The sequence below is a fragment of the Rhincodon typus genome, chromosome 27 (genome assembly GCF_021869965.1).
Source record: "Rhincodon typus isolate 14 chromosome 27, sRhiTyp1.1, whole genome shotgun sequence".
Classification (NCBI taxonomy): Eukaryota; Metazoa; Chordata; class Chondrichthyes; order Orectolobiformes; family Rhincodontidae; genus Rhincodon; species Rhincodon typus.
This window is the reverse complement of record NC_063358.1, coordinates 14,305,371-14,323,401: the sequence shown is the minus strand read 5'-3', so window position 1 is coordinate 14,323,401 and position 18,031 is coordinate 14,305,371. Positions and strand designations below refer to the sequence as shown.

Here is an 18,031-nt window from a genome sequence, read left to right as displayed (position 1 = left end):
TGAGCACCAACCTGTCCTCATCTTGATGTGGCAGCCTACTTACAACCAGCCCTTTCAGTACTGAAAGGTTTCAGACAATGAATCCTATTGTTCAGCAGCTAAAAGTACAGGTCCCAGCCCGCCTTCAGGCCATCACCCTTCCATGCCAATTTGAAAGACCAGAATTTCAAAATACACTGTAAAATACAATTTCATGAATTCCAAAAGAAACCTCTTTACAACACTCACACCAGACAGAAAATTCCTCTCTCTGTCATATTTCGTTAAATTCAACCGTAACCTCAATTCCCAGGAAATTAGAATCAGATAGCATATTCCTTGAGTCTTCACATAACGGAGTTTAGACTTTCTCAGCTTCAGATCAGCCCTTTAGGGTTTTAACCAAGCATATCTGTTATGGAACTTGTAAACTAAACTCCTTACATTGAGGTGAGGGGAGGTGATGGCTTGGTGGTTTAATTGTTGGACTGTTAATGCAGAGATCCAGAGAATGTTCTGGGGAACCCAGGTTCAAATACCACCATGTCAAGTAGGATTTTAAATTAGATTAAAAATCTGGAATTAAGAGTCTCAGCATGACTGTGAACCCATTGTCAATTGTCAGGAAAACCCATCTGGTTCACTAATGTCCTTTTGGGAAGGAAACTACTATCGTCTCCTGGTCTGGCTTACACGTTACTCCAGATCCACAGCAATCTGGTTGATTCCTAACTGCCTTCTGGGATGCATGATAAATGCTGCTTTAGCCAGTGACTCCCTCATCCCGTGAATGAATATAAAAAAAGGTGGGTATAAAACAAGGTGGGCTATGTCTCAATAGTTCTAACCTATTGCCCTTTCTCAAGCTCAATTGTGTTACATATTCACCTTCAATCAAGACTTCTGAAAAACTGCCAAACTGAAACCCAAAGCTTTTCCAAATCTATGGGTGTTTCCTCTAATAAAAAAGATACAATTTCTGGCCTTCCAAATTCGAAAGCTTAATGTACAACTCTATATCAATCAATGAAAACAAAAACCCATTACACGTCAAAAACGCACTCTCTCTGTTATTTGCCAAATACTGCAGATGCTGGAAATATGGAATAAAAACAAAACGCTGGAGAAACTCAGTAGGTCTGGCAGCATCTATGGAGACACAGGATTAAGGTGGTTAACTTGCAAGTTGATCATTAACCCTTCCAAACAACCAAACTAAAACCCACATCTACTAGCCCAAATCCAAACTCTAAAGTAAATGATATTAAAATATAAATAAATCAAACACCTTTACATCATATTCCTTAAAATTATCTTGCTCTACAGGACTAAAAATGATTTCAATCAGGAAAAATCACATCAGAATCTCTCAGATTCTCACTGGTTTATGAATTCTCCCATTATTGCAAATATATGCTAATAGAAACGGATCTTGTGGTGCAGTGGTAATATCCCTAACTCTGAGTCAGGAGTCCTGGGTTCCAATCACACCTACTCCAGAGGTACAAGTCAATTAGAAATATGTGCTTAGGGAAGAGAGTGTGAAAATGTATAGTTCTAGAAAGGGGAATGATTGGATTCCCAGTTGAGGAAATGAGGGTCTAAGGAGTTAAACACTGACATTTCTATGGAGATGAAAGCTATGGCAACTGGTCTTGAGCAGGCAGTTCAGAGCACAGAATTCATATAAACTGTTTGGCAGCAAGAAGAAAATACATCTCCAGTCTTGGTGAAGCAACGTGCAACTGAGCTGAAAGGGGCTGAATTGTAAAAGTGGTTTGAATTACTTAGGCATGCTGACAAGTTGGGTACTTGTCTCAGAGGACCAGACTGTGAACCAGTGAATTGATTGGTCAGTTTAAAAGGCATTCTGGAAAGCTATGCCATCAGAACAGTCATAATCCAAACAAAAAAGGATTTATAGAAATCTGAATGATCAGTATTAATTCTATGCTGGAATCTTAGATAGGGCTATCAGCAGAAACCACTGTAGAACCAAAATCATGAAGAACTACTGAGGGATCCTATGTGCAAGGGGTCAAGTTGGAAAGACTGGGGTTGAAAGTGATGCTGCATTTGCGCAGGATATGATGCAAGTGCTTGAAATTAACTATATCTTTGATCTATCAACTATTTAAAGTGAAATTTAACTTCTTATTCAAAATATCATTACCTGTTAAGTCATATTTCAATTATGTTGATTTTAGTTGATTTGTTACAGTAAAAGGTTTAAAGAAAGTGAAATCTTGCCCACTGATTTTTGATCTGTCAGAGCTGTGGGGATTTCTTTCATTGAAAAACTAACAGTCTCAAAAGATGCCAGAACCTCCAACTAAATAAGAAGAATGAAACTTTCAATCTCAGCATAAATTCAAATTCCTAGCCACCCATTCCAGCCCACTTTCTAGAAACAAACTAAACCATAATGTTCACAATTTTGATGACATATTTGAACCCATATTTGGCATCCAAGCTCATATCCAAGCCATCATTCTGCTTTAATTCAACTGTTGTTAAAACCCTTATCCATCCCTTTGTAATCTCTAGACTTGACTATACCAATGCAATCCTAGTCAACATTCTATCTTTCAACCTGCAGAATATTTATCTCAGACTCTGCCAGTCATATCTTCATGACATGCAGTGGCTCACAGCTAAACCAAGTCTCAATTTTAAAATTCTCCTCATTTTCAAACCTCTCTGATTCTAAAGACACCAGTTCCAGATTGATGTGGCTTAATGGCTAATTTTTAAGCATAATCTGTATACTATACCACTATGTTTTCAGAACACTTCGCTCTGAATCACAAAGTCCAGGTCACAACCCAGGACTTGATACAACAATCAAGATTGACACATCTGCAGGACGATTGGACTATTGCACTGTCAGATGTGCCATCCTTCAGATGTGATATTATTCTAATGTCCCATCTGCGTGTTTGGGTGAATGTAAAATACCCATGGTGTTTCTGACTAATATTTATCCCTCAATCAACATCAAAAAGACCAACATTCTAACTTCAAAATATATTGTCATTCCTTCAGGGTTGCTAGGTCAAAATCTTGGAATACCTGCCCTAACAGCATTGTGGTAATATATGCACCAAATGGATTGCTGCAGTTCGTGAAGACAGCTCACCACTAACTACTTAGAGGTAGCTAGGGTTAGGCAATTAATTTTGGTCCATTAATTTTGTAACAGTGGAAATAGTCTGTCTTGTGAATGGTGTGGGTGCATGGTTGGCAACTCATCTTGTGGTCAATTATGGGAACAAAGTTGTGCACAGTATGTTCATCTCAAACATCTACCAGAAAGAGGAATGGAACCAGTAAAAAGGAAATAGAGTTTGTAGCAAGGACCAAAGACAATGGTTTTAGTCCTCCTATTGTTTAATCGGAGGACATTTCTGCTCAACTAGCACTAGAATCTGGACAAGTAATGTAACAATTTAGGGAGACGGTAGTGAGCTGCATATTGTTAATGATCACATGGAAACTAATGTTCTATTTTTGAACAATGTTGCCCAAAGGGCAGAATATAGATTTGAAGTATCCTTCAGATACAAAGGTAACTGCATATTAGTGAAAAGGAAAGCTATTGTAAGTGATAATCTGTCTACAACTAGATAGATAAGAATGAACCAGAAGACAGCAGTTCCACTGAGCTTCTCAGCAGTGCATTGATGTTCAAGATTCATGTAATCAACAATGCCAAAGGCTTCAGGCAGCTCACAGAAAAAAGATAGAGGATATTTTTATGACAGGTTGCCAAAGATGACACCTTTAATAAGAACAGTTTTGTTACCATGTCGGGGTGGTAGCTTTGCTGGGTGGATTCAAACATGAAGTTCCGGAAAATATACTTGCAGGTTTGGGAAGTGACAACACATTCAAGGAATTTAAAAGGAAAAGGAAATTGGATTTTTTTTCCATTTTTGGGATATGGGCATTACTGGCTCAGCTAACATGCATTGTCAATTCCTGAGTCGGACTCAAGGAAGTAATGGTCTTCTTGAACTGCTGCAGATAACTTGCTGTCTGTAGATCCACAATGATGTTGGGAATGGGGGTGTTCCAGGAGTGAACGCCCAGCAGTGAAGGAACTGTGATGTAGTCCGAAGTCAGGATTGAGACTGGCTTGGAGAAGAACTTGCAGATGGTAGTCAGCCCATGTATCTGCTGCCTTGCCCTTCTAGATGTTCATAGCCAGGGGTTTGGAGGGTACTGTCCATGAAACACTTGTGAATTTATACAGTGTACTTTGTAGATGGGCACACTGCCGTCATGGAGCATTGGTGATTGAAGGAGTGAATGTTTCTAGATGTGGTTTAATTGGGCTGCTGGGTTCTGGATGGTGTCTAGCTTCTAAAGTATTGGAGCTGAACTCATTCAAGAACTTGAAAGTAATCCAGTCAGACTCCTAACTTGTGTCTTATGTATGGTGGACAGATTTTGGGGAGTCAGAAGGTGAGTTACTCACTGCAGATTCCTAACTTCTGACCTGGACTTGTAGCCACTGTATTTATTTGGCTATGCCAGTTCAATTTCCGGATAATGGTGACCTCCATGGGAGTTTCAGTGATGGAAATGACATTGAATGTCATGGGCTGAAGGTTAAGCTCACTCTTGCTAGATCTGGTCATTCCCTGGCACTTGTTCGATGTGAATTTCACTTGTCACTTGTCAGTTCAAACTTGGATATTGTCCAGATCCTGCTGCATTTGAATGTGGACTGCTTCATTCTCTGAGGGAGCTTCCCACATCTGATCTTATAATGAAGATGTCATCGATGAAGCAGCTGAAGACAATTAGGCCTCAGACATTACCCTCAGAATTCCCAAAAAGATATCCTGGAACAAAGATGACTGGCCTCCGACAATCTTCCTTTGCCTCAGGTATGATTCTCCCTGATTCCCACTGACATCAGTTTTGCTAGGGGTCCTTGATGCCACATTTGGTCAAATGCAGCTTTGATGTCTTTGTTAACCGAAGGCTGTTGTGAAGTCAGGAGCTGAGTGGCCCTGGTGGAACCCAAGCTGAGGGTAGACAGCAGGTTCTTGCTAAGGAAGTGCAACCTGATAACACTATAATGACCCTTTTCATCATTTTACTGATAATCAAGAGAAGAATGATGAGAACATAACCAATTTAATTGGATTTACCCTGCTTTGTATGTACAGAATGGACCTGAACAATTTTCCACATTGTCAGGTAGATGCCAGTGTTGCAGCTGTCCTAGAACCATTTGTCTTGGTGCACAGCAAATTCTGCAGCACATAGCTTCAGTACTATTGCCAGAACATTGGCAGGGCCTATGCAGTGTGCAGGGCCTTCGACAGTTTCTTGATATAGTACCTGGCACTTTTGACTGAGCACTGTTGCAAATGCTTCAGCGTTATCTTTTGTACTGACATGCTAGGCTCCTTCATCATTTGACAATGGGGATAGTTTTGGAGCTCCTCCTTCAGTGAGGTGTTTAAATGCCCAGTGCCACTCATGACTGGATGTGGCAGAATTGCAAAGGTTAGATCGGATCCATTGGTTGGATTGCTTAACTCTGAATATTATTTTCACTTTGGCTCCAAATAGTCCTGTTGTGTAGCTTCACCAGATTGACATCCCATTTTTAGGTACATCTGCCGCTGCTCCTTGCACATCCTCCTGCATTCTTCATTGAACTAGGGTTGATCCCCTGGCTTGATGGAAATGGTAAAGTGGAGGATTTCCCAAATTACAAGGTTGCAGTTGTGTTTGAGTACAATTCTGCTGCTGATGATGGCCTGCAGCAATCTTGCGTTGGCATGGTAAAGTGCAAGAACTCTAAGTTCAAAGATTGTGTTTTTGAGGAGAATCAAAGACTTATCAGGTGGAACGTTGTTTTGCAGTTATGCAATCTTAATTTGTACCTGAACATTTCAACTGGATAGTTCACACTCTTGAGTCAAGAGCTTATCCAAAATAGTAGGTGCCTGAGATCAATAGATACCAAAACAAGAACTATTTATTGTAACAAATTCTAGAGAATTTGATGGATTAGATCTCCAATGGAATTGCAGATGACCTTCTCCCCCACTGATTTCCAATTAAACTATTTTAAACAAACAGTTGTTTTTCAAGAATTATATTTCTGGAGCATGTTGTTAATATGCATGTTCAACTGTCAAATGTTGTTATCAGTTTTAATACTTGGTCTTTTTTCTTAATAAAATGTTAATGAAGTAATAGATTAGCAAGCCATAAAACCTTAATTTTGCTCCGTGTCAGCCCGATTTTGATTTATAAGTGAACCGTAATGTTTTATCCATCAGTAGCTTTTACAATAGTACTGCCCCAGATCCAATTTCCTCCCTCAGGAAATGTTGCTTCAATTTCAATGTGTTTCTTTCTACTTTCTTTCAATATCCCGTTGTTCATCTTTTAAACCCTGTTTCTCAAGTACAGAAGGATGCAATAAAATCATACTAGCACATTATCTAGCAGTTCCGCTCTAGATGCAACTCTGTTCCTTTCTTGCCCACTGTATACACAATTCCTTTTCACCGCTCTCCCAATCTCAGGTTTTCATTCTGCGTTATGTCTCCACGAAGCATGTGGCAAATCATTACTGTGGTTAGAAAGGGAAAATTATGGAAGGCGAATCCATTTGGTAGCTGCGGGTGCAAGGTCATACATGCGTTAAATAAAGTGTTCATAATATCATTAGGGCCATACTCCTTTTCGAGTCACTTTCATCAGCAGCTGCTGCAATATGCGGCATAATTCATTTCACTATTTTCTAAATAAAAGACAATTTTGGCAAAAAAATATCCGTAAAGATATAAAGGTATGCGCTCATTTTTGCATTAGTTAATATTTTTGAAGTTAGCAGAATCCTAAGTCGGAGGTTAGATACCACACGCAATCACTGAACAAAGAAGTCGCGGTGACACAAAGCACGCAACTGCCAAGCACTGATATTTTTTCCCCCAAAAAATAGTCAAAATTGCAACCACAATGTGGCAACATAACCAACATTTGCAATGCCTAAGGTAACTGAATTGTTATCCTGCCGCCTCGATCCTCTGCAGATACTGTTTCGATAAATTTCAACGGCGCCCCAAACAGCAATTTTGCTACATTTGACAATGATTTTAGTACACTCCCCCGCCCTCCATTGGAAAGTATGAGCGATCGGAGAAGCCCACCTTGGACCTTTCAACTTCTGAGGAATTTCCCCAAGCGCTGGAGCTTCTCAAGTCAGCTCACTATATCCCAAACAGCAAGAGCTGGTTTAACAGCATCGCTTTCCCTTGTGAATGACATTTCCCTCTCAGCTGAGTTTATACTCCCGCTAGTCTGGTTATGACTTGTTGGAAATATTTACCTCGGTCTCTAGGTGAACCAGGTCCACTTTGGGCCAAGGACCAGCTAACTGTGCCAACGGCATCCTGCAACCGACTGAGGAAACGGGACAAGAGGCAAAGCCCTGTCAGTGCGGATGTTTCCGGAGAGAGTTGCCCGCTGTCGCTGAGCTCTGCCCAGGTAGGTGAGAGATAACTGCACACAGTACTGGCTCCTTTCTGATTACTTTATACCGCTGGGTGAAGTGATACCAAGACCCCACTTTTCTCTCCCTCTTTTCCTTTCCCTTCGCGCGGGTTCCGATCGTTAACTGCTGCTCAGCTCGAGCTCTCTCGCGCCTGCCACTCACCACCCTCACGCGTTTACGTCATCACGTCGGGCGACGTCCATACGTGTGGCTGTGGCATGGCACGAAATGGCGGGGCATGGACGAGGTTCTAATGGCAATTTCAAAAAGGGTCAGGCAATGTCGATGGGTGCCACCGTAAAGTGTTACACCTCAGAAGGACACCAACGGGCGCGTCATATTTGTACGGATTCTACGAAGGACAGTCTCAATTAGTCCCGCACAGGATATGGGTGGGAACCAGAAAATTGGCAGTCGCCACTGATGTTCATTTCGGGAGCAAGTGCATGATGGGCCAAATGGCCTTTTCCTGTGCTGTTACACTTATGTGAAGTATTCGCCCGGTCTTTCTTCGCGTCCAATTGTTTTATATGTGGAATATTTTTTCGAAGTGGTGTGTTTCAAATTTTAACCGGAAGAAATGTATCCTCATTTTCTCTCTGGCTTAGTGGCCAGTTATTTGAAATCTATGACCTCTGGTTCTTTCCTCTCTGCCTAAGGAAGTTTTTTTTTTCTGTACTTGCTCCTCTAAAATGGCTAATGTTAATGAATAGCTCTATTCGATTTCCCCTTCTCCACTTTAAGAACAGTAACAACAATAGCTTATGTGTATATAATGCATCTAATGTAATTAAGTGCACAAGTGTATTATAAAACTATATATGTCCTCAACTTTATAGACGGCAGAATGTGGGAGGGTAGTATGGAGTGCAATGGAAGACTTGAATCTAGAAGTAAATAGATATGAGGCCACACCTGGAGTACTGTGTGCAATTTTGATCTCCTTACTTGAGAAGAGATATACTAGCACTGGAGGGGGTGCAGAGGAGATTCACTCGGTTGATTCCAGAGTTGAGAGGGTTGGATTATGAGGAGAGACTGAGTAGACTGGGATTATACTCATTGGAATTCAGAAAAATGAGGGGAGATCCTATAGAAACGTATAAGATTATGAAGGAAATAGATAAGTTGGAGGCAGGGAGGTTGTTTCCGCTAGCAGGTGAAACTAGGACTAGAGGGCATCGCCTCAACATAAAGGGAAGCAGATGTAGGACTGAGATCAGGAGGAACTTCTTCACCCAAAGGGTTGTGAATCTGTGGAATTCCCTGCCCAGTGAAGTGGTTGAAGCTACCTCGCTGAATGTTTTTAAGGCAAGGCTGGATAAATTTTTGAACAGTAAAGGAATTAAGGGTTATGGTGAGTGGGCGGGTAAGCGGAGCTGAGTCTCAAGAAGATCAGCCAAGATCTTATTAAATGGCGGGGCAGGCTCGAGGGGCCAGATGGCCTACTCCTGCTCCTAGTTCTTATGTTCTTATGAATGAGAGTTTCAGAAGCAGATCAGCTAAGGTAGGGACAAACTTGGGTAATGTCACGGAATTAGAATTAAACAGTTTTAGAGATCATAGGAATGAGGTCAGAAGTACATCTCAGGATTGAACGTGACACCAAGGTAAGCAACAGACTGCCCGATTCTCAGAAAATTGTTAGCAAGAGGGACAGAATTAGTGGTAGTGGAAATAGTAGTTAGGAAACAGAATTGGAGCTGGAACCAAAAACAATAGTTTAAACCTATCTAATATTTGATTGGAGAACATTTCTGCTCGTCCAGTACTGTGTGCTAGGGGTAGCTCAGTGGTTAGCACTGCTGCCTCACAGCACCAGGGACCCGGGTTTGGTTTCCTTCCACAGTCCAAAGATGTGCAGACTAAATGGATTGGCTGTGCTAAATTGCCCGTAGTGTTCAGGGATGTGTAGATTAGGTGGGATATAGGGGGATGGGTCTAGGTAGGATGCTTTCTGGGTCAGTGTGGACTTGTTGCGCCGAAGGGATTCTATGATAAACGGGTAATTCAACAGTCATGGAAAAGTCAAGATAGTTGGTAATGAGATAGAGTGGGAATCTACTTTTAAAACCAACGCTGATTTTGGATAATGACAGCATGTAGATGCAAGACAAATGGGAGACAAGTTTAGATTTGTGGAAAATGCCAGAGATATCTGAGAGAATGAGGAAGAGAACCTATTGCTAATGGCTACAGTTAGATAAGAATGGACCCAGGTAGAAGCAGTGATAGATATTTTCTAACCAATCTGTGCAGAAATGTTGTTACACACCTTTGGAGCAGATGGGTCTTAAACCTAGGCCTCCTGGATCAGAAGTAGGGATACTATGACTGTGCCATAAGAGCCCAATCCCAGTCGAGGAGGATGCGTGTGATCAATCATGTAAAAGGCTGCACATAGGATGAGAAGGGACATCATACCTTTATTGCAATCATGTAGGATGTCATTTATGATTTTGATAAGATCTGTTAGGTACTGCTGTGTTGCAGAGCCCTTATTGCAAGGATTCAAACACGAGCTGTGAAAAAGTTTAGAATAAATTTTGGGAGACCACAACACTTCTTAAGAACTTTGGAAAGAAACAGAAGATCAAAGAAGACATGGTCAGTTGCAAAGGAAGAAGGATCAAGGTGTAATCTTTCAAAGTAAAAAGAGACTAATTTGGTTTAGGAAACCTGGTGGGCATGGACAAGTTGGGCTGAAGGGCCTGTTTCCATGCTGTACACCTCTATTACTCTGTAAAGTCACCATAGTCATACCAGACCATAGGACTGCTCTCTCATTAGAGGAAGACAACTGGCAGTGGTTTGAGGATCACTACACCTTGAGCAAGAGGAGAGGTTAAGAGGAGAATCCTTCATGGTAATGTCAAGGAGAGGGGTGATGACAGCAGATTTAGAGAATAGAGGACCCGAAGGTATAACTATCTACAATATTGGCTAATATGAACATGGAGGTAATACCATCAGGAATGGAAGTGGGAGACCAATTCTAGCTTCTCCAGTGTTAATATAACATGTCTAATGTTTAGAAAAGTTTATTTCTTTCTACATGCCTTGGCATATACTGCTGGAATGAAGCATTTGATTTTGATTTCTGTGTATACTGCATTAAAGAGTAGCACAGGGATTGCAAACAAAGATCTATAAAAGTCCTTATTTACAGTTTTTCAGGTTACTGATCAATTACTTAGCAACTTTCAAGAGATTGATATTTTGTCTTATTAACATAAAGATATAGAAGAGCATATTATTTGATATTTTAATATATTAACATGTTAGATGGTGATTGGCAGTGAGAATGCAGAACGGAGGTGCAGGGATCAAGAGGTCAAGCCCAGCGCGGGAGAGAGTTTGAGCCCACGTGAGAAAAGCCCAGCGCGGAGCAACTGCAGGTTCATGGTTAATGAAGGACTGTAATTTGGAATTTTTAACTTTATTTCTTATTTACTGCTTTATGCTGACAAGAACTGCAATGTTCAACTTTTAACATTTCTTTATTTTTCTACTTTTTTCATAAGATTTTGTACCTAGGTAGCTTGAAACCTAAGATGGCTTCATGAATGGTGACATTGTAAAATTTTCACTGTGCTCCTGCATCCCTGTACTTGAGTACACGTGACAATAAAACTTAATAAATAAAACCTAATGTTTTTGTTATTTCTAATGAAAAAGAAAAAACAAAAAAGTCATACTTTACCAACATTCTGGTATTGGTGAGAAAGAACCATGCAGTGTGCCTATAAGAAAAGCTGACATACATTGTGACTAATGTCACTGCAGTTTGTGCTGCATGTATCTTGCAGCATTCCAGCTGAAGGAATTGCTGACTTCATCAGTAGTTCGACAGACAGAGAACCACCTTGAGGCAATTTCCTCACTGCACCATAGGAAGGACAACTGCTGCAACAATATATACATTGCAGCCTATGGCAGACAGCATTTTACTATACTGGAGAATGCTGCTGGCTGCCAAATGTTTCTGGTTCTGAAGTCAGCCTTCCCAGTCATACTAGTAATGCTGTCCTGACACAGTACATATTCCCAGCAACTGTGAATTTTGAGCATTTGCCTCATAGTTGTTCTTGTGTTGCCGCTGGTGCTAAGGCATCCAGTCTCTTGTATAAACAGAAATGCTTACCACTTGGAGTTAAGCCAAAATGGTTCTGACTATATAAGCTTGTCCATTAATTTTAAATTTGGGTCACTCAGTTTATGTCCCCTTCTCTTCAAATATTTGTTCCATTCTCCAGCAATTCTTGGCCACAATGAACACACAAATCCATTAAAAATGTAACAAACCAGTTCAGTGCCTTGCCTGTACTATTCTGAATATTGCTCCCTTAGTACATCATTCAATTAATGACATTTAAAACAATACTAAACAGAGGGAGCTGTTTGTGTCTCTTAGTAGTCTATGCTATGGTCATATATTGATCAAGTGAAACATACAATGTGATGAATGCCTGTTATTTATTTATAATGATTATCATCATGTCTAATACAAAATATTCCAAAAATAATGCAGAAATTTTTGTTTTTGGTATTAATGTACTAATTTTACAAAATTAAATAAGTGATTGTATATTGATATCTGTAATTTTAAAAACATCAAAAATCATTATATCATTTTTCGATTGTAAGAGGCTGCAGGACATTTGAACAGCTTACAATTTGAACTTGAATGATCTAATGCATGCTAGTCTACCTACTTCAGACTGCTGACCAGGAAAAAAATTCTATGAACCATTAGCACTTTGTAACTGCTTTTTTCCTCTAGGCTTACTGCCAGTGATATAACAATGTCCCTCTAAAGTTATAGTAAGCAGTGAGATTTCAACGCTGAAAGATAAAAGAATAATGCTGAACAAATAACTATTAGATGTCCTCTAACACATATCTAATGTTAAGAAAACAGTTTATTTATTTCTACATGCCTTGGCATGCAAATCTCAAATGGAGTATCTGGCTCTGATGTACATTGTCTACACTGCATTAAAGAGTAGCATAAGGATTATGAGCAAAGATCTTTAAAAATCCTTATTAACAGTTTTCAAATTATGAGCAACTTCAAGAGATTGAAAAAATTATTTGCCATATTAGGGAATGATTTATTTCAGGCTAATATGAAGCAGTTGTAAGAGTAGTCTTGGGTGAAAGAGGTGAAAAACAGGACTGTCACAAATTAAAATCAGCTGTCTTCGTTTAATTTTATTCATTTATTATCTGTTCATCAGACTGCACTTAGTCTCCTTTGCAACTCCATTAGCCAGTCATATGTACAGTGTACATAATGAAACCTTTGAGAAATCCATAAGTGTTTGTAATTGCTGAAATGCTATTTTGCTGCAGGTGAAAATACCTCTTCAGGTTCATTCTTTCTTCCCTTCCTCGTTCTCTAGTTACCTTGACAACCTGCTATCTGTAACAAAGAGGGAAAATGGAAAATGCATTTGACATTTTGAACATTATTCCATTTCCCCATCACATCCCTCACTACAATAAGCAGAAAAACTCATCATAAGGGTAAAATGTATGCCATATTTACTTTGTACTTGGCTTCCTATTTGACTATTTGATTGTACCCAGAACATCAGCAGTGTTTACTCATTATTACCCCACACCATTATCTCTTGAGTGCTTGAGGGATCTAACTGTGGCCTTGTCCTGTTTTGATTCTGCATGTCAGCTCATCAACTTTCATTTGCACGCTGATGTTGGCCAACTCTCTCACTTCCAAATCTCTCTCAACCATTCCAATTACGCTGTTTGTTAGTCTGCTTGATAAGCATCCAGTATGAAATAAGCAACTATTTTTCCTGTAGTTAAATATTAGCAAGAAGGAAGGCAGCATCTTTATCATCTTCACCTTCAGCTCCCACCAAAAACTTTGTATCATGGCTACTGATTCCATCCTCATTTCCACCACAAGCTCAAACTCAGCTAGACAGTTTGCTATCTCAACACCCTGAATGAACCCAAATCAGATCTGTCCAAATACACTCTCCATCACAAAACAATCTACTTCCAATTCTGGAACATGCCCACAGTTAGCTGAGTTGCTACTGAAACCCTCAATTGTGGCTCTGTCACTTCCACACTAAATTATTCCAATCGTCTCCATTGATTTCTCCAAGTTCTTAAAGCAAAGCAATTATGGGACGTATTATGCTTCAAGATATGACCCCTCTGAAGCTCTTGATGATAAGCAACTACTCCTTCCCATTAGACAATTTCCAGCATCCAGTAGGAGATCCTGCCCTGATGCAGGATTTTAGTATAAATAGTAACTTGACAGTTCAGAACTTGAATATTGCTGCAAAAAATGACATGCTGTTGAAAATTTGCATGGAAATGTAGAAAACAACAGGTGTGGCTATTCAATCCTTTAAGCCTGCTCCTTAATTCAATGTGATCATGGCTGTTTATCCAATCAGTGTCACATTCCCATTTCTTCCTTTAGCTCTAAGAACTACATCTAACTCCATCTCGAAAACATTCAATGTTTTGGCATCAACCAACCATTACAATTGAGACGAGACATGCCTGCTCCTGTAATCGAATCCTTTTGCTTTGAAGGCCAACGTACCATTTGCTTTCTTCATCACCTGCAACGCCTGCATACTTATTTTCAGTGACTGGTGTACCAGGACAGCTAGGTCTCATTGCAGCTCTTCCTTTCCAATCTATTGTCATTCAGATAATAATCTGCCTTCCTGTTTTTGCAACCAAATTGGATAACTCCACGTTTATTCATGTTACACTTCATCTGCCTCACATTTGCTTGCTCATTCAGCTTGTCCAAATCACAAGTGGGAATTCTGCACGCTCCTCCCAGTTCACCCCTCCACCCACCCAGCTTTGTGTAATTTGTTAACCTGGAGATATTACATTTATTTCCATCATCTAAATCATTAATATATATTGTGAATAGCTGGAGTTCGAACATTGATCTCTGCAGTACCCCACTAGTTACTGCCCCCCTCTTGGAAAAAGACTTGTTTATTCTTACTGTATCACAGATAGTAGGAACTGCAGATGCTGGAGAATCTGAGACAACAAGGTGCAGAGCTGGATGAACACAGCAGGCCAAGCAGCATCATAGGAGCAGGAAGGCTGACATTTCGGGCCTAGACCCTTCTTCAGAAATGGGGGAGGGGAAGGGGCTTCTGAAATAAATAGGGAGAGAGGGGGAGGCGGATAGAAGATGGATAGAGGAGAGGATAGGTGGAGAGGAAACAGACAGGTCGAAGAGGCGGGGATGGAGCCAGTAAAGGTGAGTGTAGGTGGGGAGGTAGGGAGGAGATAGGTCAGTCCAGGGAGGACGGACAGGTCAAGGGGGCGGGATGAGGTTAGTCGGTAGGAGATGGGGTGCAGCTTGAGGTGGGAGGAGGGAATAGGGAGGAAGGACAGGTTAGGGAGGCGGGGACGAGCTGGGCTGGTTTTGGGATGCGGTGGGGGGAGGGGAGATTTTGAAGCTTGTGAAATCCACATTGATACCATTGGGCTGCAGGGTTCCCAAGCAGAATATGAGTTGCTGTTCCTGCAACCTTCGGGTGGCATCGTTGTGGCACTGCAGGAGGCCCAGGATGGACATGTCATCTGAGGAATGGAAGGGGGAGTTGAAATGGTTTGCGACTGGGAGGTGCAGTTGTTTATTGTGAACCAAGCGTAGGTGTTCTGCAAAGCGGTCCCCAAGCCTCCGCTTGGTTTCCCCGATGTAGAGGAGGCCACAACGGGTACAGCGGATGCAGATGTGCAGATGAACATCTGCTTGATGTGGAAAGTCTTCTTGGGGCCTGGGATGGGGGTGAGGGAGGAGGTGTGGGGGCAGGTGTAGCACTTCCTGCGGTTGCAGGGAAAAGTGCTGGGTGTGGTGGGGCTGGAGGGGAGTGTGGAGCGGACAAGGGAGTCATGGAGAGAGTGGTCCCTCCAGAAAGCAGATAAGGGTGGGGAGGGAAAAATGTCTTTGGTGATGGAGTCGGATTGCAGATGGCGGAAGTGTCGGAGGATGATGCGTTGGATTTCACAAGCTTCAAAATCTCCCCTCCCCCTACCGCATCCCAAAACCAGCCCAGCTCGTCCCCGCCTCCCTAACCTGTTCTTCCTCCCACCTATCCCCTCCTCCCACCTCAACAAGTTAATCTCCTTTGTAGGACCATATCAAAAATCTTCTGAAAGTCCAAGTAAACCACATCCACTAGTTCTCCCTTATCAATTCTACTGGTTACACTCTCAAAATTCCATTGTCAAGCATGATTTTCCTTCTGTAAGTCCATGTTGACTCTGTCTGATCCTGTGACTTTTTTAAGTGTTCTGCTGTTAAATCTTTTCCAATGTACACTAGCATTTCCCTCGCTACTGATGTTACGCTAACTCGTCTATAATTCCCCACTTTTTCTCTACCTCCTTTTTAAATAGTGAGGTTGCATTAGCTACCCTGCAAACTATTGGAAATGGTCCTGAGTCTATAGAATCTTGAAAGATGACCACCAATGTATCCACTATTTCCAGGGCCACTTCCTGAATACTCTGGAATGTAGATTATTGGGCTTTGGAGATTTATCGGCCTTTAATCCCATCAATTTCCCCAACACCATTTCCCTACTAACCTTGATTTCCTACAGTTCCTCCCTCTCACTAGACCCTTTTCCCCAACATTTTTAGAATATTATTTTTGTTGTCCTTTGTGAAGACAGAACCAAAAATATGTTTGTAATTGGTCAGCCTTTTCTTTGTTCCCTGTTATAACTTCCCCTGTTTCAGACAGTAAAGAACCTACATTTGTTTCCAATAGTCTCTTTCTCTCCACATTTTTAAAGAAGCTTTTATAATCAACTTATATGTTCCCCACAACATTTCACTCATACTCTATTTTCTCCTTCTTAATCAATTCCTTTGCCCTCCTTTGCTGAAATCTAAACTGCTCCTGATCCTCAGATCTGCTGCTTTCTTGCCAAATTGTAAGCCCCTCCTTTGGATCTAATACTGTCCCTAATTTCTCATGTTAGCCATGGTTGGGCCACCTTTCCCATTTCTTTTGTGCCAGTCAGGAATTAGCAATGTTGTAGTTCCTCCATGTGTTCTTTAAATTTTTGTATTAACTATTCACCATCATCCCTTTCAATAATTAATTTAAGATTATCAGATGGGCTTGCAGTGTGGTTCACTTATGCTTGCTAGAAGCTACATACATTCATAAGCAGGGCCCAGTCCTTTACAAACAGAATATGTCCACAGAGATAGTAGGAACTGCAGATGCTGGAGAATCCGAGACAACAAGGTGCAGGGCTGGATGAACACAGCAGGCCAAGCAGCACCATATGTCCACACATTGGGCATTTTCAACTGAAGGAAAACTTGAGGGACTACCATTCCTAGCTGCATTCATCATGGCACTACCTCGGCTAATCAGAGCTAACATTCATAATAATCATGATTTTATTCCCAGGTAATGAGTGCAATTGAGATAGTTCCCGAATATTCAAGCTCAACTTCAGAGAAAGGAGACCAGAAGTTAACACTTTTGGAGTGGCCGGATCCATTGGGAATCAGGTTGGGGTGACCCTAGCATACATGCAGAGGCAGGCTGAATGGAAACCTCCCACCCACCCCCACAGCTCCTTATATCCTCCTTGCCAATCTATGTTTCTCTGCAGATCACACACAGCTCCTCATACTCTTCATGCCAACCCATACCCCATACTCACCCAATTACCCTTCTTATCACCAATGCCAACCAATGCCCACTACCCTTTGTCCTTACACCTACAATGCCAACTCTCCCAGCAGCCACCGTAAGTAGATCTCAAAGCTAAATCCAGATGAAATCATAGTGTCTATTTACAGCTTTGTGTTTCAAAACTGTTCTCATTTATATTTAAAAAAACACTACGTTTAGCTCCTTCAACTACATAATACTTTACAACCACATTCAAGCGGATCAACCCTTGAAAAAACAAACACTGGAATTCTTCAGAGCCTTTAACCAGAGTTGTCAATCAAGCCATGATGATGAGGTAACAATGACCTCTTCAGAAGGTATTCTGGAACCATATCCAAATGGTATCTTACCTCTCCAAAAGGACATGCCGACAATCTAAGAAAATTTCAGAACGTCTAAGAAGATTTTATTGGGATGATGGAAAATTGTGAAATCATTCATGCAGCGATGGTCAGCCTTTAGTTTATCTCAGCAAACTAGAATGAAATGGCAAGCAGTTGTGTCATTTAACATGCCTAGAATCTTCCAAAAATATTTAAAGGGCAGGATATTTAAATGCATTGACACTTTTGACAGTTTCTTTTTACACTATTTACAGGTCTTTTTGTCAGTTGCTTTTAATAATCTGTTGACAGTTTCAATGAACATGACAAATTAAAGAGTTTATGCATTTTTCTGCACATTTAATAATTCTCAAAGATATTTGACCTTGTCAGAAGGTGTTCTGGGACCATATCCAAATGGACAGTTTACCTCTCCAAAGGGCACCCCAGCAAACCAAGACAAATCCATGCAAT

At 41.0% G+C, this 18,031-nt stretch overlaps 1 protein-coding gene across 2 annotated transcripts in view; it reads right to left on the bottom strand.

Annotated features, from left to right (window-relative positions):
- Positions 1-7,659, bottom strand: part of LOC109926959 (ribosomal protein S6 kinase 2 alpha-like) — a 236,877-nt gene extending 229,218 nt beyond the window's left edge. For both annotated transcript variants that reach the window (XM_048613017.1, XM_048613018.1), the window contains exon 1: positions 7,343-7,659. In XM_048613017.1, coding sequence (XP_048468974.1) covers positions 7,343-7,405 — 63 coding nt within the window. In that variant the 5' untranslated portion in view covers positions 7,406-7,659. The remainder of the gene's footprint in view (positions 1-7,342) is intronic.
- Positions 7,660-18,031: the final 10,372 nt, after the last annotated feature.